The 23,787-nt window shown below is 35.4% G+C and overlaps 1 protein-coding gene across 7 annotated transcripts in view; it reads left to right on the forward strand.

Moving 5' to 3' along the window:
* The window catches only part of WDR27 (WD repeat domain 27), a 177,687-nt gene that overhangs the window by 53,555 nt on the left and 100,345 nt on the right, over positions 1-23,787 (forward strand). The window contains exon 24 of one of the 7 annotated variants that reach the window (XM_064413936.1): positions 19,046-19,651. The exons of 5 other annotated variants lie outside the window; for them this stretch is intronic. In XM_064413936.1, coding sequence (XP_064270006.1) covers positions 19,046-19,204 — 159 coding nt within the window. In that variant the 3' untranslated portion in view covers positions 19,205-19,651. Of the gene's footprint in view, positions 1-19,045; positions 19,652-23,787 lie in introns of those variants that run through there. One more of the 7 variants, XM_064413925.1, reaches the window with a different exon arrangement.

The following is a 23,787-nucleotide window of genomic DNA, read 5'->3' on the forward strand; positions in this document are numbered from 1 at the left end:
CAGTTGAACATTTGCTGATACTAGAAACCATTCTGTGGGAAGTTCAAGTTCTAAAGTTTCTGGGCTTTTCATGTAGAACAGGTACAAAGCTTCTTCCTCCATTTCAATTAAAATTCAGGCATTTGCATTCCAGGAAGATTCTCCCTTCTTATATAGTCTTTGAGAAATTTAAAGCCAAATTAATTGGTAGTCATGATACAAATATATAGTGGATCTATAACAAATCAGATTTCAGTCATTAAAAATATATTTAGCTGAAATACAAGCAAAATGAAGTGTGGAATAAGCTGCATTCTAAATGGGCTTTTGGAAAAGGGAAAACTAAGTCTTAGCTAACAGATTAAATATGAAAAGAAAAACAGACTCAACTTCTGTCTTAAATTAAAATAGCAACATAAAATGATTCCAGCTGACTGATGGAGTATGATATAGCCACACCAAATATCTTGGCCCAGCTCCTGGCTGTATCTGAATTGTGTTCAGCATAAAGGGAGAAAGGCACAAAGCATAAATTCTTTAAAGCTGCCTTTTGAGCCTCTCTTCTTCCAGTCCACTTCATAAAGTACAGCAGTCCCAGAAGTGCTTGATTCTGCACTCCCTAACAAGTCTTCCCTGTGAGCTGATCTGGCAATTGGGGGGGACTTTTGCTTTGCCTGCTTGCTTTCAGGGCTCTGCTGTGTAGTGGGGTAGGCAGGGAAAAGTACATGTTAATAAGGAGATCCTGTGCCCCTTTCTCTTATCTCAGAAATATTCGACATCTGCAATCACCACTAGTTGCTGTGCTTCTGAAGAGTGGTGTTTAAAATATTAAAAAATTATGGTAATACATGCATTAAAATGCTAATTTTGTCACCTCAAGGGACTGGTCAATTGATGCTTTTTCATAAATCATTCACAATGTTTCGGTCTGGAATATTCTAGTTGCTGAGACACTGTGACATGTTTTTTTTGCAGAATGGTAGTTATATTCTATCCAGCTAATTATTTGCTTATGTAAGAAGATTTCTTGAAAGAAATAGATAAGTTCCCTGCTGATATATCATGCCATGCCATGCCATGCCATATCATACCAAACCAGAAACAAACACAAATCTGTGACTTATTCCAACAGTTAATGCCTTCATTTCTTATCCTCTGCTGGGGCAAATCACACTGACTCTGCCACTGCCTTTTTGTTCTGTGACCCAGTAATGAATGATCAACACTTCATTGCAGAGAGAAGCTAGATCTAGAGAAAGAAAAATTACAATAATGAAGACTCTTTTAAAATGTCAATGTAATATGCATGTGATTCTTCAGCCTGAATCATAGAATGTCTTAGGGTGGAAGGAACGTACAATACAATCTATTTCCAATCACTCTGCCATGGACAGGGTTGCCACCCATAAGACCAGGCTGCTCAGGCCCCCATCCAACTTGGTCTTTAACCCTTCCAGGAATGGGGCATCCACAGCTTTCCTGGCCAACCTGTGCCATTGCTTCACTACTCTATGAGGAAAGTATTTCTTCCAAACACCTACCCTAAATCTCTCTTTATTTTAAAACCATCCCCCCATGTCCTATAACTATCCAAATGTATAAAGGGTCACACTCCTTTTCTATAAAACTTTAAGTACTGAAAGACCACAATAAGATCTTCCTGGAGCCAGCTTTCCCCCAGGATGAGCAAGTCCAGCTCTCTCAGCTTGTCTTAGGAGAGGTGCTCCAATCCTCTGATTATTTTGTGGATATACTCCACAACAGGTCCACATCTTTCTTGTGTGGAGGACCCAAAACCTAGATGCATTATCCCAGGTTTCCTTGAGAGCAGAGTGAAAATGAAGAATCACATTCCTTGACCTGCTGGCATCCAGCCAATCCCTTATCCAACCTTCAAATCCATGTCTCTCTAGGTGAGAGATGAGGATGTCTTGTGGGCTCTTGTCAAAGGCCTTCAAACAAGCTCAGGTGGATGACACCACTCAGTTTTCCCTTGTGGACCATTGCAGTCACTCCATCATAGCAGGTCTTCAAACCCTGTGAGGAGCAGCTAAGGACTTTGAGCTTGTTTAGTTTGGAGAAAAGAGGCTGAGCAGTGACCTCATTGCTCTCTACAGCTTCATGAGGAGGGAATATGAAGGTGCTGATCTCTTTTCCCTAGTGTCCAGTGACAAGATGTGTGGGAATGGCTCAAGGATACATCCACTAGAGGAGGTTTGCAGTTGACGTGATGGAACATTTATTTACAGAAAGAGTGGTAAAACACAGGAACAGGTCAACGCACCACACTTGAATATCATTCTTTAATTTTTGGTCAGCCCTGCAGTGATCAGGGAATTGGATTAGATGATTCTTGTAGGTCTCATCCATTTTAATTCTGTTCTGTTCTATTTAATTCTAATTCTAATTCTAATTCTAATTCAATTTCTAATTCATATTTAAATTTGTATTTTATTGTTTCTGTCTCCTCCTTTGCCTAGCAGTACTTGCTGAGAAAATCTCTCATATTTCTTCCCAGCCCTGCATTAATAGAAGGGACTGAATAGCTAATCATGTTTCAGCCTAAATGTTGGCTGTGTCCCTTTGTGGGAAGATGCTTGAACCTTCTGATGGGTGTGATTGTCCTATGATGATTTGAAGGACTGAACAAATTTGCAAGAAAGCATGTGAAAAGTGTGTTTTTTAAAAGTTTGTGTTCATCAAATTCAGCTGGGTTTCCACGGGATGTAAAAGCCCTGTATCTCTGACACTTGGAAGGCTCAAAGACAAAGTGCTCAATCTGAAGCAGGTGTGCTCCTGAACTAAATGGTTGCAAATGTTTTTGAGGTGAGCAATACCAATACCTGTTCATTTCCCTGTAGATGTTTTTTTCCTTGTAATCAGTTTTAGAAATGTCTAACCTGTTTTCTGGGGGAAAAAAAGCTAAAACAAGAGAGCTTGAGAACAGCAGTGCTCATCAGGGCAAAGGTCTCTTGGCCCAATGCTCTTCAAAGTGGTCAGCCATCATTTTCTAAAGGAAAACTTAGGAGTGGTGTAGAGCTGCTCCTGCCAGGATCCAGAGAGTGCAGGCCTCCTAGGGCTGGGAATGGCATTCTCTGGAGCCTCTAACCACATGGTACCCTGCCCAGGACACAGGGGATGTCTTTCAGCTCATCCTGGGCCCTGCAGTCCTGTCTGAGTGGTGCTTTGGGTGTGTCCACTTGTGGCCTCGTTGGTGGGCCTGGGACTCACAGTGCAGATAGCTGCTCTATTCATGCCTCAAACTGGGTCAGAGCTTCTTAGGCATAACTCCAAGCATAACATAACATAATTATTCAATTTTATTCTATTTCCTGTACTCACCATGAGTTGAATAAAGATGAGACTATCATTTGCCTGAAATGCCTGGGGTTTTCAGCTCCAAAACCACTTTCAAGGACACGTCACAAAGATTACAAGTAGAAACAAGATTTTTAATTATTTTCTTTTGTCTTTCTGAATCTGTTTCAGAGCCAATGCTCACAAGAATTAAAACTGTCTCACAATATTCAGATTCAAGTTTTCTTACAGCTAATGCCGACATGTCAAATTCTGTCATTTAGTGGTCTTTTCAGAATCCCAATAATGTGTTAAAATCTATTTATTCATTATTATGAATTACTGAGTACAACTTTATATAAGATACAATTTATTTTACAAGCCAGTTTTTCTCTTGGCATGACTCTATAGACTTTGCTCTCATGAGGTCTCTATCTTGTGTCTTTCTAAAGTGAAGGAATTGTTTTTGTATCAAAATGCTTAAAGATAGGACTATCTTTTTATCTAGAATTTTTGGGACAAAGTTAAGCCTTTTTCTTATTAACAAGTTGAAACTTAAGTGTCCATTTAGAATTATTAACTTGCTCAAGGGAAATACAATTGCTCTGATGCAGAGACTTTGAGAAATTATAAGGATAGCTAAATCTTAAAGAAATATCTGGAATTGTGCTCTACCCAGATTTGTCTGAATAGGTGTATATATTTATCATCTATGTGTACCATATCCATTATGCCTAGACACATTAAAAATGCACTTAAACTTAATGAAAGAAGCACTTTTTTGATAAAGTGTGAAACTTGTGAAATTCTATATTGAATTAATAGTGCCAGGAAAATGTTTTTTAAAAAGGTGACTGTTTTACTTCCACAGATATTTGGCCCTGATTAGAGAAAACAATTATATTAATACATGAACAGTTATATTAATACACGTGTAATATGTTTTATTTACTTTCAAATTTAGCAATTTAATTAAATATAAAATTTTGAAACAAGTGGAAAATAAAGTTGCACACTTTGTTGTGCAACTTTTACTAACACAGGTCCTAAAAACTGACTAGTGAAATATGAATCTTATTTCTCACTGTTATGCCAAGATAAATTTCTGGCAAAGGCTATTTATTAGTGTATCCAAAAGCCAATAGAGTGCTCATTGTTTAAAATCTCAAATTATAAATTTGTATATTCAACAGAAATAGATTTTTTCCCCCTTGTTTACGGTCAAGACAAAATCATCTGTAGTCTCACAGTATATGTTCAAAACTCACGGCTATAAATTCAATAGTATTTGTTAGGACTAGACCTTGCATTGTAATTAGGAGATAGGAAGTTTCCTGAGTTGTAACACAAGTCTGTCAAGTATGGCTTTCTCAGACATAAACTCTATGTCTCATCTGAAGATTTAAGGAACTTCTTTCTTCTCTGTCTTCCATTAATTCTGTTTTCACTCACATCTTTAAGTCTGTTTGTGTTTTGGGTTTTTCCTCATTTTAAGCATAATAAAAAAAAAAAAAAAGGGACCTTTCAGAATGTTGAAATTTGCTGGAGATATCTTAGTGTTCAGAAACTTCATAACTTCATAGATAAGGTGAAAATTGGTAGATCTACTATCAATACAAAAATGTTCCTCACTGGTAAAAATGTTAAAAGAAAAATTATTGGTATGTTAGTAGCATATCTCCCAGGATGAGTGATGGACTCCACAGAGAGAATTATTCCTGAACATCTATCGCAGTTCAAAAGTTTTGAAAGCCAGCCTTTCCATACGATTTTTTCCCCTAGTCCTATACAGTCTGGCCTACTGAAGGCAGTGAAAAATTATATATAATATTAAATCTTTTGTTTTAGGTGAGGGATTCCCTGTACAAATGCTGATCCTGTGTAGGCAGTTTGAGTCCATGAGCCTTCATTAGCTCCGTCTCAGCAGTGGGCCTGCAAAGGCACCAGTGGTCTTCACTGGTTTAAAATAGATCACGCTGAAATGTGACACATGCCATTGCAAGATGAGATGATGCTTTTTACAATTGAAGTTCTAGGTTTGAGATAGCATGATGAGTGTAGGATAGGAGCCTTTGTAGAGCAGAGTAATTGAAATGTAATTACCACTTTGACTTTGGACAGAATACTGAGGGTGAGAAGTCTGTAGTAGTTAAAAGCAACATCTGATTCTAGTTATCAGATTTTAGCTGACCTTCCTATTTTAAAGAATTTTTCAAATAAGTGTGTGATGCCAAATATAATAAATAGTATGAAAATAAAAAAATGAAACAGAAGTTGTAGAGCTATTATTCTAAGAAAAGGCATAGAGAAAATCACAGTTTATATGAAGAGTATGTCATAAATGCTACCCTTTCAAGGATACATATTTCTTAGAATTAGAAATTCCTTAGGAGTTAGAATTAGAATTAGAGTTAGAATTCCTTAGGAGTAATACACAGAACCATGCGGCAAATCTTTAGAACTTCCAAGAAGATGTACTGTAAACTAAAATTCACACTATATATGGCAGCATTTTATTATATCTGGAGAACATTACATTTTCTCCTGTGATTCTGACTAGAAGTTGAATTCCTCCCATTCTATCTTCATGACTGTTTTAATATGAAGTTTGATACAAAATTAAGAATTTTTTTTGTTTTGTTTGAGAAGCAGTCCAAAAGTCTATAGGAATGCATCAGTTATAACAATAGATTCCTATAAATGTCTGTCATGCCAAAAAATAGTTACAAGCAAAGTGTTGAAAAATAATTTTTTCATAGGGTAGTTTTAGAGAAATACCTTTAGTTCTCATCCTAAGGATAAAAAAGTACCTAGTGAGGGACACCCAAGCTGTAGTTCGTTACGGAATTCATAAGGATTTCTGAAATCCCTTATTTTTCTTGCAGAATACTGGTTTTTAGTATGAAATTAGAACATAAGGACTATCTTTTATTTTGCTTGTAATCTAGATGTGATTTGAAAGTTTTGAATAGGTTCTAGCTAGAGCCATCTCCTCTGAAATGAAGGTTTTTCCATCAATAATTTATGTAAGCAGCTATGATATTTACTGAAAGAAGTGTTTTTCACTTCAAATGCCTTCTTTCCAAACTTCAGACTTACTCTATATTTGAAGGTTGGAACAAATTCTGTCCATGAATGACTCAACTTCAAAATGTTTTGTTTGCACTGCAGAATATGATACACTCTCCATTGGGAAGCTGCTAGCCTGGCATGTTTAGCTAGTTTTCCTGCTGACTTACCAAGTGTTATGCAAGCATTGCTATCCCATGACTTGAACAGCTCCTGTTACTTTTACTTTAAATACGGACACAGAGTTTTAAAATATCTTTTAAATAATAAGGTCCTTCATGGAAGTTAAGTGCAATATTTCAAAATACAAAGGTCTGTATGAAATAAATATGTTTCCACTTTTTCTTCAAGTGTGAGTTATATGCCTTTAGTATTTTTAAACAGCATATAATTTTCTCTTGAAAATATTTAAATATGCAATATGTCATGTAAGACCATGGTTTGTCTTTTGAGTTTGCTATTTGAAAATATATTCCAGAAAAAAGTGGAATACCCAGCAATAAAATGAACTTACTTTCTGTAGACATATAGATATAGGGTGGAATAATTAATGAACAAAATACATTTTGAGTCCCAGGCTGTATTATCCAGGCACCTACAGACATTGTAAATCTCTCAGCCACAGAGGATCAGTACCGTCCAGAGGAAAATAAAACATTTATGAAAAGGAAGCAATGCTGGATTAATAAACTGCTTGTTGTCTAAATGAGGTTGTGTATTATGGAACTGTGGCATGTATTAGAATGGCTAAAATCTTACACATATGTTATTTTAAAAGGAAAAGTAATTATTAAACTTCAAGGAAAATATCCTTAATATGTAACCAATATATTAAAATTGACTGATGTGATGGAGTTTTATACTGAAATGAGTCATATTATCTTCTGTTTGCGTGTCAGGAGAGGTAATACAATTAGCTAGAGCTAGCATTTCTGGCCTCTTTAAGAAGGAAATGCAAACAAAAGAGAATGTGATGGAGTCTGAAGGAAGAGACTGTTCTCCAGGAGCAAGTTAAAGAAAAAAATGTTAGTATATTTGTTAAATTACATATTGAAGACTTTTGCTAGAAGAGGAAGAGGTTTTTTGTTAACTTATGCGACGTGGGAGACTTTGAAGAAGACATATTTTTATTTATTTCAATGAAAAGTTTTGTAAACAAACTATATTATATCAGATCTGACGTCCATTTGATTAACATTAGTACAGCTGGCCAGCCTGCCAAAGTGCTTACAGCTGAAGTGAAAAACTGTCATAGTTTTAAAGGTCCCACTTCTGTAAACACTTTTTGTTCCATTGAGTTATTTTGGGAGTTTTAACATGCAATGGTTTCAAAGAAGTTGTGCCAATAAGTAGAATATAAAAAACAGTATTGAAAATCACTTAATTTAATTTAGTAAGGAATTATATATTAGATGGCAAAGTGCCTTTCAAGTTAGCCATGTATGCCTTTATTTCTGACATTATTTGATTGGTTAAATGTTTTCTATTTTGTGCCTGATGGACTCAAAGTATGGTCTTACAGTTCAGAAGGAGAACAAATGAGAGGGTCCATCAGTTATAGTAAAGATGTAGAATGAAGGGCTTCCTAAGAGATAAATTTAAGTTAGAGGTTATTAATGGACAATATTCAAACCATGTCCAATGTGCATCCTTTCATTTTCTTTTCCACCATGCTTCTAAGTTACAAGGTTCTAGATTTAAGAATTGGAAAGATCTGAAAGTAAAAATAAATTCTGCTACAGTTAAAACTAAAAGAACAGAAAAGTGACTGAGAGTTATACAGTACTTGGTGGGAACAATATCCTGTTGGAGTGTAGCTGGACCATACAGCAATGCTCATGACAGATGCTCCAAAGACAATGGTGGCTCTTTATTAATAGTGCTATTGGAGTCTGGAAATGTAAGTAGATTGCAAAAACATGCAGCCCATATTGATGAATCAGAAGTTTTTGTACTTTTCCAGGCCTTCATACATAAATAGTGTAAGGTATCTGCAATGGATGTTGGCTTATGGACTAAATAGCAGCATATAAAAACACTCAAGTTATTTAGGCTTCTAGCTTACAGATCCTTTCTGAAGATGGAATTGGAAGCTGTTCTTAAGTCAGTTATTTAGTTACCATTTATTCATTTGCTATATCTTTTATTCAGTATTTGAACTTTTAGTCCTTTAAGTTAACTCATAGAGACTCTTACTGTTGTTGTTGAACGGCTTGAGTCGCATTCCTCAAGCAAACCAACAATAGGTGGTCATGATAGGTGGTCATTGGCAGTCTGAGAGAGTCCATCAATAACAAATAGCTCCTAAATAGATGTATCATAGGTGGTCCAAGAGTTTCCTGGGAGGGACAGTTTCAGGAAGACACTATGCCTTGAATGAGTGTAATGCTCTGTTTATAGCTGTGTTCTTTGTTTAACTCTGCTAAGCATGGCTAGCCTTGTGACAGCCACTCATTTGGGGAGGAGACATTATAGGAAAAGAAGATGCTGCATACATACTATCTTCACATGAAACAGTCTCACAGGTCGCAATCTCACTTTCAAGCATACTTTGGTATACTGGGTTTTTCTATTTCAGTGAAGAAAATCAGCGTTTACAACTCAGTTTATAATTATGGAGGCAGGTATGGCTCCTGGATTGTGATAAAGTAGTGAAAGATCAGAATATTTGATTACACATCTTGCAATATCTTTAGAAATAAATAAACTCTTTGTATTAATTGGTATAATTCATTCTTTTGAAAGAACACGGTTTTACTTCACAACACTGTATACAGTTGCACCCTTGTTCTGCTCTATTGCCAAATAACAGAATTTTTCCAAACTTTGAAGTTGAAAGAAATTTGTGTGCCAAAATGCTGTGGGGAAATGTTGATTTGAATTATATTTTTCTAGCGTGGAAATGAATCACTTTGGTTACCTCTTTATTAAAGGAGAGTTTGTTTTTGTTGACTTTTTGTTAAGAATGACACTTCCAATAGTACAGCTCCTTTGTTTAATAATCTCTTCTATTGCTTGTGATTTCAGTGCCTTCCATGTATTCCTCATATGCCAATGCACTTATCAGTTCTTAGTGGTTTATGTTAATATATTTATGTCAGAGATGGCAAATTGAAATCTAGCCATGATAAACCAGAAAAGTAGCCATTTTTTTTCTTTTATGTTTATTCTTCATTAAATGCAGTCTACATATTTCTTTTTATAAAATGCAAATCCAGGAACAGGAAAAAAAAAGATTTAAGTGGAAACAAACAAAGAAAAAACAGAAAAACATGTTGCTATAAACAGCTATTAGGGCTGAATCATATTAGAGTTTTGTGGATGTTTTCATTTTAGAGTGTCATTTGTTTACTAATTTCTGACTTTTCTTCTTGATGGGCAAATTATTAACACATGTTTTCTCAGCTCTCAAGAAAAAGTGCTTTCATATTTTTAAAGTAATAAATGAGCAAAAAGACTTTCTTTGCACTTTTTGTGTGCTTGCTCTTGTCTGTCTTGAAAAATATTTCAGTAACATGAAATATCTGCTACAATTATAGCAAGGATCTAGTGTTTTCATGAAGTATCTTTTATTAGTTTATGAGAAGACCCTGTTGCAGTTCTCTACTGCATTATGCATTTTTCAGTAAACCTGAAAAGAGTCTACACTCCTCAATTTTTTTTTTTTTCGTGGCGGGAAAAAGGGATCACAAAGAAAGAAACAAGAAAGTACACTGCATTAGTATTGATTAATTCTGACACACAAAGTGCCCTTAAGTGCAGTTAGGAGTGAGCAATTGTTAATTTTTATGGTTAGTTATGGAAGAATATATAGCAGCCTATTTAGTTATTGAAATCTGTAACATGCTTCCATTTTTTCTTATGCCCCTACTTCCCTAGCAATATGAGAATAGAGACAGATTGGTGAAATCTTTCTTTTAGCTGCAGTTAGGGTTCTTTTTTTTTTCCCTGTCATTTGCTGTTCAGAAAACTGTAGTTGATGAGGCTCCAAATCTGAAAGGTTGTTTCTAGGTCAACACTGATCATTAAATTTGCAAGCTAAAATTTAAAAGCATATTTGATTTTATTGCAAGTTTGCTTGATAAAAAATTCAGAAAAATCAGCTCTTGGTTTCATTTATTTCCAAAATTTGTAACGTGAATCTGAAACCAATTGTTACCTCCCAGCAGGTTGATTTCATAATTGATTTCTTGGATGGTATATTAGTGTTGATGAAAATGTGAATTATGCCCTTTTGATTTTGAATCCACATCACTGTTGTATGGTACATGAGTAAATAAGACGTTGTATATGTACACACACTTGTAGAGATCATCAGAAAATCTATAATTTGCCATCTTATTCTGAAGAAAGCTTCAGGTCTAACTAGTATTCAGTACCTTGAACCATTTTTTCTGCTGTTATAGTCTGCTTATGATTGTGATTATATGAACATTGTCACTTGTCATTGAAGACATTTATTTCCTCCTACTATTGAAGAAATGAAGATATTTTAAACTACTTAATTAACTTTTCCAGCAAAATAAAACCCTTTTTCTGATGGGTAATGGCAAAGAATTCTTTTGTGGAATTGAAGTAAATGAAAGCAAATTAATGATATATTTGTGCTTTCACATATTTGAATATTTCTAAATGAGAGTCAAATTAGGCAGCAATCTTTTCCTCTCAGTACAGCTGAAAAAATATTTTTTGCACAGATAGATCTGATACCATGTGTGGATAATTAAATCTTGTGGAACTGTTGACAACACTTTTTGATTTCCATGTGTCCTTTTCCAAGCTGCCCCATTGTAATTTCAAGGAGTTTCTTATTAGTAAGTGGCTCAGATGGACTGTATGTAATACAACTTTGCTTTGGAAAATCAGCAATGATGAAATGTCATTTTTGTCTTACCTCTGTAAGTCAATACAAATACTCCCAAATACAGTTTGAAAAGAAAGTATATATTGGCTTAGTTAACAATACAGCTTCTGATTATAACTGTCCATATTGAAAATCACTTTTCAGTGCTACAAAGGTGCAATATTGTAACTCTTTCAGGGTCTTTTGATGACATCCTCCAGCTAGTAGTAGGTTTTTAAAAGATCTCATGCAAACAAATATTTCAGAAAGTGAAATATTTGCAGAGTAGCTCACGTGTCTCTGTCTCATATTAACGGACTATGGATGCTGAGGATGAATAATGAGTGGTAGACCGATGTTATCAGGACTCTCTAATTTTGTTCCTTGCCTTATATCCGAACAAGATCAATCATAAAAGTATTTGCAACAAAACCAAACTGCTACTTCTATCTTTGCTGGTTTGTTTTCTCATTATTTTCTATGCAGAAATTATGACAATGGAAAACTTTTGAGTTGCCAGCTTTCTGAAGAAATTGTTATTACTCAAGTGTTGCATGCTTGTCAAAATTATTGACAAGGCACTGATGTTGCCAGAAATAGAGCCACTATCTAGGCTTTTACATAGCTTTGTATCTGCAAGGAAACTGCATGGAAACTGCTTTGGAAACTGTATGGTGCAGAGTCAGAAGTAGAACAGGATGGAAGTGGGAAGGAAGGATGACAGTGAATTAAATGTAGGTAAGAATGATGTAGCAAGGAAAAAAAAAACCACGTGAACCCACAGAGAAAATAAAGTGGACAGAAATATCTATTTTCATGGGATTCTAGACATTTTTTAAGGATGTATTTCTTTTGGACAAGCACTAGGAAATTTTCTAAACCTCCAGCAGATGAGCCAGAGAGTTTGCAAAAAGGTAAGAATATATAAATTTAAAAAAAAAAATAATTTAATGAACATTCATTGTGTGTCTGCTTGTCACAGCACTCAGTGATTGCTTACCCTCACTTGTTATAGATGGTCTCCTGCTATGGAGCAGTTCTATGGTCAATGTGTGGGCAATTGAGAGTATTGGAATTTCACATCTGTCCCACACTGAGCATTCCCAAAGCTAAATCTTCACGTTCCAAAGAATCTTAATCTGTGTTTTGCATTAGCAATTGTTACTGAGTGCCCATTTTGGGCTATTTTTTGAAGGTATGCAAGTAAAATTATTATTGCTGATGCAATATGGTCCTTTTTTTCTAACTGAGAGGTTATATGCAGACTATATAACATATAGATTATATATAACTATATAGATTATATATAACTATATATGAAATATTTTGAAAATAGTAAATAATTTTAATTTCAGGAATAGTATTATTATAAAAGAATTATATTTGTCTCTTTAAATTTTTAAATCACAGTTATTTTTCCTCCACTTGCCTCCAATTGATTCTTCTTTATGTTGCTCAGAGTAAACATGTAAGAATTTCTCTGTCTGTAAGTCTGTATGGAAGCTTTGATCATTCTGTGAAAAAACTATCAAACATGGATATTTTCTCTTAATAACCATCAAGATTTAATACTTTCAAAGACTAACAGTATACCTTACATGTTCTTATGTTATACTACCCTGACAGTTAACCCCAAAGACTATTACATTTATAAACTCTTTGGAAGAAATTTTCTTTGTCATTCAAGCATAATCTTTTTTGTTTTCCCAAGACACCTATTAATTTAGTTTTGAATTTCAGATCTCTATCCATGCAAGTAAAAATACATTAATGTAGTACTAGTTAACACTTTGCAGTGTGCCACAGCTGTTTGATTGTTTTGAATGTAATAGCAATTATTTATTGCATTTTTGTCTGACACAGATGAGTTGTGCTCCTGTAAGCATGATGCTCAAAGCTTCATGGAGGAACAAGATTTGAAAATTTGGTAGTGAAAATTCCTAGCTTGCAGTGAAAAAAAAGGAAGGGAAGGTGGTGCAGTCACAGTTTCATTTTGAATTAAGGGGTGACAATGGTGGAAAAAAGGAAGGATAAAAGCAAAAATTAACCAGATGAGGTAAAAGGACATGGTTGCAATGAGTCCTATACGTAGATAAATGTTTTAGCTGTTTAAAATAATGTGGAAGACCATATCCTTGAGATTCTAAGCAGAAAAAATTGTAGGACTAGCTCATAACCTAGAGGTGACGATGTAGAAGAAAATTTAACTTGCAGATAATCTCCAATTTACCTGTCGCAGTGACAAGTTACTGTCTACAATGATGGAGAGGTTTGAGCAAAAATTGCAGTGAAAGAGAAATAAGGATTTTTGTTCTAATCTTGTTGGAGTTGAAATAATGTTGAATCATTAGACTGGCATGGAGATTGGTCTGGAAGAGAGGTTTAACTCTGAATTGTGCTTAGAGAAATAGCAGCTTGGCTGTATTTAAAGTTAATTTGTAAGTGGGGGAAAGAGAAACATAAGACTATTGTGAAATGTTATTGGGGAACTTACTGGGAGATGAGAATGCTCTTCTGAGGGACTGATAATAGATAATCTGGACAGAGAAGAAACATAGAATCTAAGAGAGATATAAAGTCCAGGAAAAGCATTATCAGCTGCATTGAAAGCAGCTTGATGGATAGAAGCAAGAACAGATGACGCATTTATACTCATTTGTGTCTAGGAACAGATCATTGGAAAAAATATCAGGAATTGTTTCAGTGAAATTCAAGGGCAAAAGGTATGTTAGACAAGAGGACTGCAAAAAAGCCCTCACCAAACCTGACTCTAAACAGTTCATGCTTTGTTATTAACTAAATGAGAGATGATCTGTAACTGGAGAAACAAATGTGGGTAACAGGAAGACTTTCAAGGACACAGAAACTAAGGAGTGTTTACATTGGAAGGAGGAAGAGTCAGATGACATTTTATGTTAATAAGTAATGGAGAGAATAAGGAAGTAAGTTAATGTGTGATACTGGGCCTCTGAGGCAAGGGAAGGAGCACAGAAGAGGAATATCTCAACTGACAAGGAAGCACTGCACTAGGGGAAAAGAAAAGTAAGAGAAAAGTAGAAAATACTGTGGAGAAATGGGGATGATTAGGAAAGAAACTGTAGGGATTAAAACAATGAAATTTTATGCTAGAAAAGAAGTATTATTTAACCAAGGTAGTAAACCTTTTCAATTAATCTGCTCAGCTGAAGGAGCACAGTTAGACAGGTCACTCCTTCATCTACATACATAATAAACAAACCTAGTCTGTCATTAGGTCAAGGGTACTTCAATTGCAATTCCTGTTAGCCTATATTTTATCTTCTGTAGAACTTGTCTCTGAGATGTGTTCTACATTTTACACATAAATGTGTAAAAGATAACCTTTCATGAAAAATGCAGATAGATCTTTACAAATGTTTTTTTTTTTAAATTTAATCTTTTTGGGTATTGCGTATCTTCTTGCGAAGTGCTGTGAAACTCATGCTTTTGGGGATGCAGATGGAGGAGAGTTGTCTTCTTTAAAAGTCTTTAGAATGTTTTCCTCTCAATTTTAGCATACATCAGGCTGAGTCTCTCAAAAAAATTTCTTTATTAACTGTGTAAGGCAATATAATATTCCATATGGACTAAATTTTATAGGAATGATGGCAGCCCAAGGATATGCAGTTTCAAAGTGGCCCATCAGTCTTACAACTACTTAAAGTTCTGATTTTTTCAAATGAAATAAGAACCAAGGCAAAGGATTGCTTTACGTATACAATTGTTACTAGTTTGAGCTTATGCCATTAGTGTTTAGATTTTTACATGCCAAAATAGTTATACTTTATGTTCTCCCATATGGAATAGTAGATTTTGAGATGGATAATTGCACCATCCTACCCTATATTTATATGTGGAATATATTAGTAATCTGGTTGCATATGTTTATTCAAAAGGTACCTTTGGAAGGTGACACATTAGCACTGGGCATGCCTGTCAAACCTTGACAGTTTCATGATCTTGACTTTATACTGGCCTTTGAAAAAAGGAAGAGGAGATTTTTTTTTTCTGTTCTTTTTTTTTCCTGAAGGAAATACATTTACTATGTAAAAAATATAATAAAATTTTTCTCTGGTTTTGACCAGTCTATGACCTACAGGAGAAATCTTACTCAGGTAAAACAGATCAAAAAATACCAAGATCACAAGATTTTATATTGGACAGGGACTTGAGTAAAAATTAAACTTCAAAAAAAGTAATAGAAATTTATCCCACCAGACTACTAAACCATTATGTAAAATAGTTATATACAATTAAACTCACAAAACGTAACAAAAAAGAAGTTGAAGTAGAACAAAATCCAGAAGGAAAGAAGAAACAAGAAGAAATTGTGTATTCACACACAATGCTAGTGCAAAGCTATAAAGTTGCAGGAAAAGGTAGAATGAACATTTATAAGATGAAAAATTCTTAAAACAAGAAAAGGTAATGAAAAAATGTTAAGAAACCTCAGTAAATACGAGGTGAATAAAAAAGAAATATGCCTTGTATTTGCAAGACAATGAAATGAGAAATGTAATGCATTTCAACAAGAATAAGAAATAATAATTGATTAAAAATCGAATATTAACTTGATAATAATAATGATGTAAAATAAAAAATAGCAAAATTAATTAAAAAGAAAAAAAATTGCTCTGATAGCTGTGTGGGAGAAAATTTCTGTTATGCATCAGTGGATTCTCCTGTTGTTGTTTGCATGTAAGATACAAAGGATTTTCTTGATCTCTGCACATAAGGATGGACTAAGAGTGATTGTAGTGTCACACATACTTTTGTGAGTGGATGCTGTTTTCCAGGCTTATAAAAATATATTTTTAAATCCCAGTGTTCTGGGAAGGAAATTGTTTTAGTAAGTATTTTATTTTTAAAAGATATAGTATATTATTATTTATACCAGAGCCATTTTCAAATACTTGTTAAAATTTAGAGAAAAACTGGAAAATAGCTTAATTAATTTTAAAAGGATTGTAGTCCTTTATGATATAAAATATAGTCACAGGACTGAAAATGCTGGGTTTGACAATTTTTCATGAAATATTTGTAAGAGATCCCGAGTGCTATTTTATTTGGCAATTGAGTCTGCTTTTCAAGCCAAGAACTTGGGGTTTGATTGGCCTAACTAGGATGTTATATAGTATGGTGAAAAGTCTTGATATTTGGAGACAGGATCTACTTCTAAATACAGAACTTTGTTTAAAGGTTAGTCATTGTAGTTGTACTTAATTTGATAGTGATTTTAAAACACAGGCAAGTGTGTTTTTGTGTTTTGTGTGCTCAAAGTGTAGGATTGAAACAATGGACCTAACTCTGACTGACATTAGTGGAAACAGCCATCTGTTTTATTTGGAGCAGTGTTGTGTCTGGAGGCTGTCATGAAATGATAACAAATAGTAGCAAAGCCTACTGGAGTAATACCTAAAGCCACAGTCAGGATGTTATATAACATAATAAATGAGTAACACAAATACACTAACAGCTTCTTGTGGAAAGGTGCATATACAATAGGGTTTTTCTCAGAACCTATTCAAGAAAATATTAGCATCTTGAAAGTCTGAAGAAAGATTTTTGTAGTTATTTTCTGTGTAAATATTTCAAATAGGTGAGTGGAACTGATTTTCATAAGTTTTCATGCACATTTCTGTATCTGTCAATTAACTTGAAAAGCTTAGATGTGTAAGGATAATATTAAAAACTGACCTGCAAACTTTGGCAACAAATAAAACCCCAGGCTTTTATAATCTCTCTATTACCACAGGATGTGTTCCTAATTTTCCATTGTTTACTTTTTGAAACTCTTAGAGAATGTACTACATCTCTTCTTAACTCTCCAGCAGAGGTAAATTTCTTTTGATGTAATATTTTATTTATATTCTGCATGTTTATCTTCCACATTGGTTTCTGGGTCTTGATTATGTTGTCTGCCTTGACATTTCACTGTTGACCTCCTATTGTCTCCTAAATGAATGGACTGATAGCTTCACCTATACTTCTGGTCTGGGAGCCTACTTCCACTCTTTAAAGAAGGAACACATATAGCTAAGCATTTGGGTATACAAACCCTGAATTAGGCAGAAATATCAGGAAAAACTGACATCCTGTCTACTGTTTGTCTCTTTAGGAGCTCATCTATGTTCATTTTTTGGATTCTTATTTAGTTACTGAGAAAAATGTGTGTGTTTTTAGTAGAGAATTTGGTTTTAGATTTCAAGGATTAGTTGGTCCAGGCATTCTCACCTTCTGCATGGCTGCTCAGGAAGTTCTTAATAACTTGGATCAAACCTCAGTGCTTCTGAATATTATGTGTCAACCATTCAGGGGAGTATAAAGGAAAGAAAATTACAGAGCTCTGTTTCCCTTGAAACATCTGATGCCTGGAACTTCTGCTGCTAGCCATGGCTTCAACTGTAATTGACCTTTTTATGTTTTTCCTTTATTGTTATCTCTTCTGCTAACAGGACAACTTATAGGAAGATGCCAATTTTTTTCCTCCAGGACCAGTTTAGGATTCCTTGTTGGTTCTACCTTTCTCTTTATCTGAAGCTCTAATATAGTCCTTTTGTTTCTGCTTTGTCAAGATTTTTTCCTTCAGTAAATATAGAGGAAAGCAAGGCATCATTTTTTCTAGAAAATTGTCTCACTTGCATGGTAGAGATGTCATAATTTCAGGGCTGCTTACCAGTCCAGACCTGTTTAATGGATTGGAATGAATCTTTGACACAAACTTTGTAAATCTGCTCCAAGGAATATTGTATGACTCTGAGGGTTAAAGCAAGTTTACTTGGCACATAATTAATAATGTAAAGGAAACTAAAAATACATAGTGAAGAGGACAAGCATAACAATGCTGAGCATAATCAGTTGCTTTTCAATCCCAGGAGACCCATTTGTTCCCCATTTGGCATGAGGAATTCTGAAAACTGTGAAGATGCACTTGGCATCATTGTCTGCTCAGCGCTCTTGTGGAAGATTTCTGAATTTTTTTGTACACTGACATTTGTAACTTTGAGCAATTGGTGCTTTCTCCCTCTAGAGACTATATCACAGAGAAGGTTATCAACTTGCTGTGAACCTTTTATGTCTATAGTCTAGCATTGTCTTCTTTTAATAAAAATGACCTTCTGGTAATTACTGTCTTTCCTGGAAAAATAATTCCGTTGTTTTTTTTTTTTTAATTCAGTTTTTTTTAAAAAGAACTGCTGCATATTATTTGCTTTTCCTGATATGATTACTCTTGAGGCTTTCACTATATTCCTTTCCAAAGTAGTGCCTGCATATCTGCTGTGAAGGTGCTGGAGAGAATTTTCAGCAGCAAGACATCAGCTCAATCCAAAGGGACTTCCAAGTAAATTCTGGAAGTGTGTCTAAGCTAGTGATGTGTATATATGCAGTCTGAAGATAAGTGCTTTTATAGAAAATTATGCAACTGCTAAAGTGAATATGTTCTTCTAATATCTCTGAATTTGTCTAAATCAATAGGCTAGGAATGATAAAGCCTGAGGCCATCCTGAGAATGCAGTATAATCTCCTGGCTGAAAAGATTATTTCCTCAAAAACCAGAGGGATGGTGGGAGGAAAATTCTTAGGAAATTGTTATCTGTATTCACAGTTACATTCCTTCTCTTTGGCCCTTGTTCAAAGAGAAAATTTGGGTTTGTAATCAAGAAGGTGGGGCCCTCTCTTCATCTTTTCTTTTAGGTTCAGATAGTGGGACAGGGAAACCTCATGGATATCTGTAGTCTTCAATACTTCATGGCACATGTGTGCACAGGCTGAATGTCTGTGCAGACTATTCCACTTTAAAATTACTGGTATATGACTTCCCTTTATTGTCAATACTAGGGTAAGGAGAGACGCCCTAACCCCATCCCTCCTGAGTCAGGAGTTTGGGGTAAAGGAATGTTGGAAGACTTTTCCTTGATCAAGGAGGATTGGATTAGAGAACACCTAGGCAATCTTAACATCGTCAAGTCCATGGACCCTGGCAGGATGCATTCATAAGTGCTGAGAGAGCTGGTGAACACCATTGCAAGGCTACTCACAAGCATTTTTGAGAGGTCATGGAGATCAGGAGAGGTGTCTGAGGAGTGGAAAAAAGCATCACCCAAGTCTTCAAAAACAGAAAGGAGAACCTAGGGAAGTACCAGCTAGTCAACCTCAGCTCAATCCCTGAAAAGGTGATGAAATATCTCATTCTGAAGGCCATCTCTGCCCACATGGATGACAAAAAGGTGACCAGGAGCAGTCAGCATGGGTTTGTTTAAGGTAGATCATGCTTAACCTATGTGTGATTCTGTGACTAAAAACCTACCTGGATGTATGAGTGGAGAGCAGTAGTAGATATTGTCTACCCTGACTTCAGCAAGGCTTTTGATGCTGTGTCTAGCAACATCCTTGTAAGCAAACTCAGAAATTTGGCCTGGATGAGTGGACAGAGGGGTGGCTTGAGAGCTGGCTGAATGGCAGATCCCAGAGAGTCATAATCACCAGCACAGGATGTAGCTGAAGGCCTGTCACTATTGGTGTCCCCCAAGATTCAATACTGGGTCCAGTCTTGGATTAATGACTTGGATGGAGAGGCAGATGCCTCCTCAGCAATTTCACTGATGACATAAAGCTGGAAGGAGTGACCAATACCCCAGAGGGCTGTGCAGACCTTCAGAAGGACCTCAACAGGTTGGAAAAATGGGCAGAGAGGAACCTTCAGAAATCAAACAAGGGCGAGTGCAGGGTCCTGCACCTGGAGCGGTGTAACCATATGCACCAGCACAGGCTGGGCCAGCCTGCTGGCAAGCAGCTCTGTGCAGAAGGCCCTGGGGCTCCTGGTGCAAACAGGCTCCATGAGCCAGCAGTGCCCTTGTGGCCAAGAAGGCCAGTGCTGTCCTGGGGTGCATTAGGAAGAGCATTGCCAGCAGGTCGATCCTGTCCCTCTACTCAGCCCTGGCGAGGCCACATCTGGAGTGCTGTGTCCTGTTCTGGGCTCCTCGGGACAGGAGAGTCATGGAGCTCCTGGAGCAGATGCAGCAGAGGACTACAGAGGTGATTAAGGGATTGGAGCATCCACTTATGAGGAGAGGCTGAGGCACCTGGGCCTGTTCAGCCTCGAGAAGAGACAATTCAGAGGGGACCTCATCAGTGTCTATAAGTATCTGAAGGGAGGGCACCAAGAGGATGGAACCAGGCTCTGCTTGCTGATGCCAACCAACAGATAAAAGAGGCAGTGGTCAGAAATTGGTAAACAGGAATTTCCACCTGTACATGATGAACAAATTCTTTACTGTACAGATGACCAAGCACTGGAACAGATTGTCCTGAGAGATTATAGAGTCTCCCTCACTGGAGATGGTCAAGACACAATCCTGTGTCGTGCTCTAGGATCACCCTGCCTGAGCAGGGAGATTGGACCAGGTACCCATTCTGTGATTGTGTGGCCCTGTGATACTTATATAGATGTGCACAAAGGATCCAGCCTTGCTTTAGTCACACTAGGCTTAAACTCGTCAGTGGAGTTCTAACAACCCAGCTTGTGGTCTGAGGCAGTTAAACTTTTATTCCAGCACTGTAAATGAGCTAATACTCTTGTCAGCCTTACTAACTCCCTGGAAGGTCACACCAAACCAACATGGCTACATTGCTTGTGAGCTCACATAAGTAAGACTGTGTGGTTCTATGCTAAACTCCGTGGACACACTGCCTTGCTTCTCTGTTGACTGAAGGATAACCACATCATGGTCCATTTCCCAATACAGACATACCCTAAATTTCATACCTTCAAGTTCTTAATTTTTGTTTCTATGATAAAAAAATTGCAGACTTCTCCTTAGATGACTTAGAGTTGTTTTAAAAATTTGGTTAAATTTAATGTATGCAGTCTAATCACCCCCTGGCTTACTTAATGCAAATGTTTTTATATATATATATTTGAGGTAGAGAACACTAAATGAGCTTGTTACTTGACTTGTTACATTTAAAGATCTTATTTGGCTGTACAAATCATGCACTTAGGAAAAGCACATTTTAAGAAAGCTATTAATCTAGTTTCTCTACTGCTTTTGCTTTGTGAGCTAAGAAGTTCCAGGAAGCTAATTCTGGTTAGTCTTCTGTTAGTGTTCTGAGTGTTTTGTGAGTGTATATTATTTTAGTAATTGGTTTTGTTCCAAATTGCAATGTGGTGTTGCATTTTTTTCCTGCAGAACATTTCTCCATATTTGCAATTTTGAAAAGTTAACAGAAATTGGTAAATATTCAGTGCTCTGGAAATTAGATTATTGAAAATGTGTGTTCTCTGTGTAACTTGCTATATAGAGGGAATATTTATTATGGTGCATATTTAGGACCTTCCATATTTTATAGGGTTATAGTCAAAAACATAAATAGGAATCTGCATACTTGCCAATGACATACTAGAAAATAAATTAAAACATTATTTAAAAAAATGTTTTGCATTTTTACAAAAAACATTTAATTTCAACTTTTCATTGTGATATATTATATATGCTGTCCAAAAGATAGCAGGTTAATGAGGAACTGATAAAAACCAAATTTTATAATTTGTAGGAACTTCAGATATAATCCTCATTTCCCAAATGGCAGCAAGCAACACTAAATAATTATTTATAAATAATCTTCATATTATGAAAGAAATAATTCCACATGTAGAGCCTACTGTTGCATTATAAAATTGCAGTGGTGAGGAATCTTAAAATTACACCTTTGACAAGTTTATTTCAGCTACCAGAAAGATTAAACTTCCTACCTTAATAAAATTACTATGGAAAGTGAAAAGTGAAATCAGTTCACATTTTCCTTCTATTGTTGTTTGCATCTGTTGGTGGAGAAGTGAAGAGTATTCCAGATGCGGTGATATACTCTTTTTAAAAGCGCAAGGTAAAGAAATATGTACACCCTCATCAAATATGTTTCACAGGAATAGGAAACTTATTGAATAGACATATTTAAGTCTTAATTATTAAGACTTAGAGTACAGATTTACAAGATTTAAAGGTGAATCTGCACAAGATTTTAATAATCTTAAAATTTTATTTATAAATTTAAATATGATCACAACAGGACTAGAGATTTTTTTTTTCATATTCTGTATTGTATTATGAAACTTGCAATAAATTTATGAGTTCAAGAAAACAATACTTTTAGAAATATCTTACCTGCATGTAAACTCTTGCTCTTTCTCTCTTGTGATATCCTGAGTGGTATACCAGGTCTTTAATTCTCTTTGAGAAATTCCATTTAGCAAGAGTCATCTACTTTTATGTGTCCACAGTTGAGACCTATTTTGCCATTAAAACTTTGCATCTTGGCCCACTTCTTGTGATTACTAATGTCAACAATTATAATCTCAAAATATTAAGACCATTTGAAAAATTTTAAAATAACCATCTGCTGAATGGCAAAAGTGAAATGAATTATGGCCTTCTCCTCAAGATGATTTTACATACTGTGATGATCATGAATGGAAAATTCGTGTCATGCAGCTGATCCTGCTGTAGAGACTTGTAGATGCCTTTTAGCTGCCTGCGCTGTAACAAATAATTTTCCATTTTTTTGACAAGAGAGCTTTCCCATTTTAAGGCAGGAAACCCCTCAGATTTAAGACTTATCCATGCTTTTTAGTGTGTTAGATATTCCAAGTGACAATAGCCCATGACTCTCAGAATAGAGCCTGTGGGGGCTATAAGGGCACACTCACAGTGCTGCTAATGAGTCACCTGGTCTCTTACATGTACAGACAGTTGTAATGTGTCACTAAGGAGTGGAAAGGTACTTTCTTCTGGTGGTGACATCTCATTGTTTTATGGTTTTTGGCTGCCAGCAATGGTACTTCATTATATATGGAAAAGACATTTGGCTTCTCCTCTTCAAAGCTCATCTAAAGAATTACTTTCAGTAGTTGCTTCCAGAAGTATTTTTGACAAAGTAGAATCTGTTTAATTCTTTGGGACATTGATAATATAATACTAGGACAATGATGTTTTGTGAAATTACATTTCTGTTACTGTGATTAGGAAGGTAAAATTCTGCAGTTCATGTATAAGGTTGAATTTTAATCTCAGGTTGAACTTTGTTTCATACATATGTTTATGGAAGATGCAAATACAAATTTCATTGTTTTCTACCATTTTAGGCAAGATTGATAAACATCTTGAATTGTTTTTATTTAATCATTGTACTTTTGCTTTAATAAGTTTCAGAATACATGTCCTAAATGTCATTAGTAAATATGAAGAGGCTTTGGAGAATTTAACTTACATAAAAAGATCATATGATACTTTTTAGGGTGGGGCAGAACTGAGGGTTTTTAGCATTTACATTAATTTAATGTTCTTTAAAAATTACATTGGTGGCATTTTAGAAAAAAATGCATTTAAATAAACTCACTACATCTCAGTAGTAATTATTTTTGTATAAGCATGTTAAGAATATTTGTAACTAATAATTGTTTATTTTCTTTATTTAAATTGTTAACCCAGAAGTAAATTAAAAACAATCAAAAATTAGGTTGCCACCAGCCGCTGTGATAATTTTGCTAAATGTTTTAATGATATGTCTGCTTTTATACCCTTTTC

The sequence above is a fragment of the Passer domesticus genome, chromosome 3 (genome assembly GCF_036417665.1).
Source record: "Passer domesticus isolate bPasDom1 chromosome 3, bPasDom1.hap1, whole genome shotgun sequence".
NCBI classification, from domain to species: Eukaryota; Metazoa; Chordata; class Aves; order Passeriformes; family Passeridae; genus Passer; species Passer domesticus.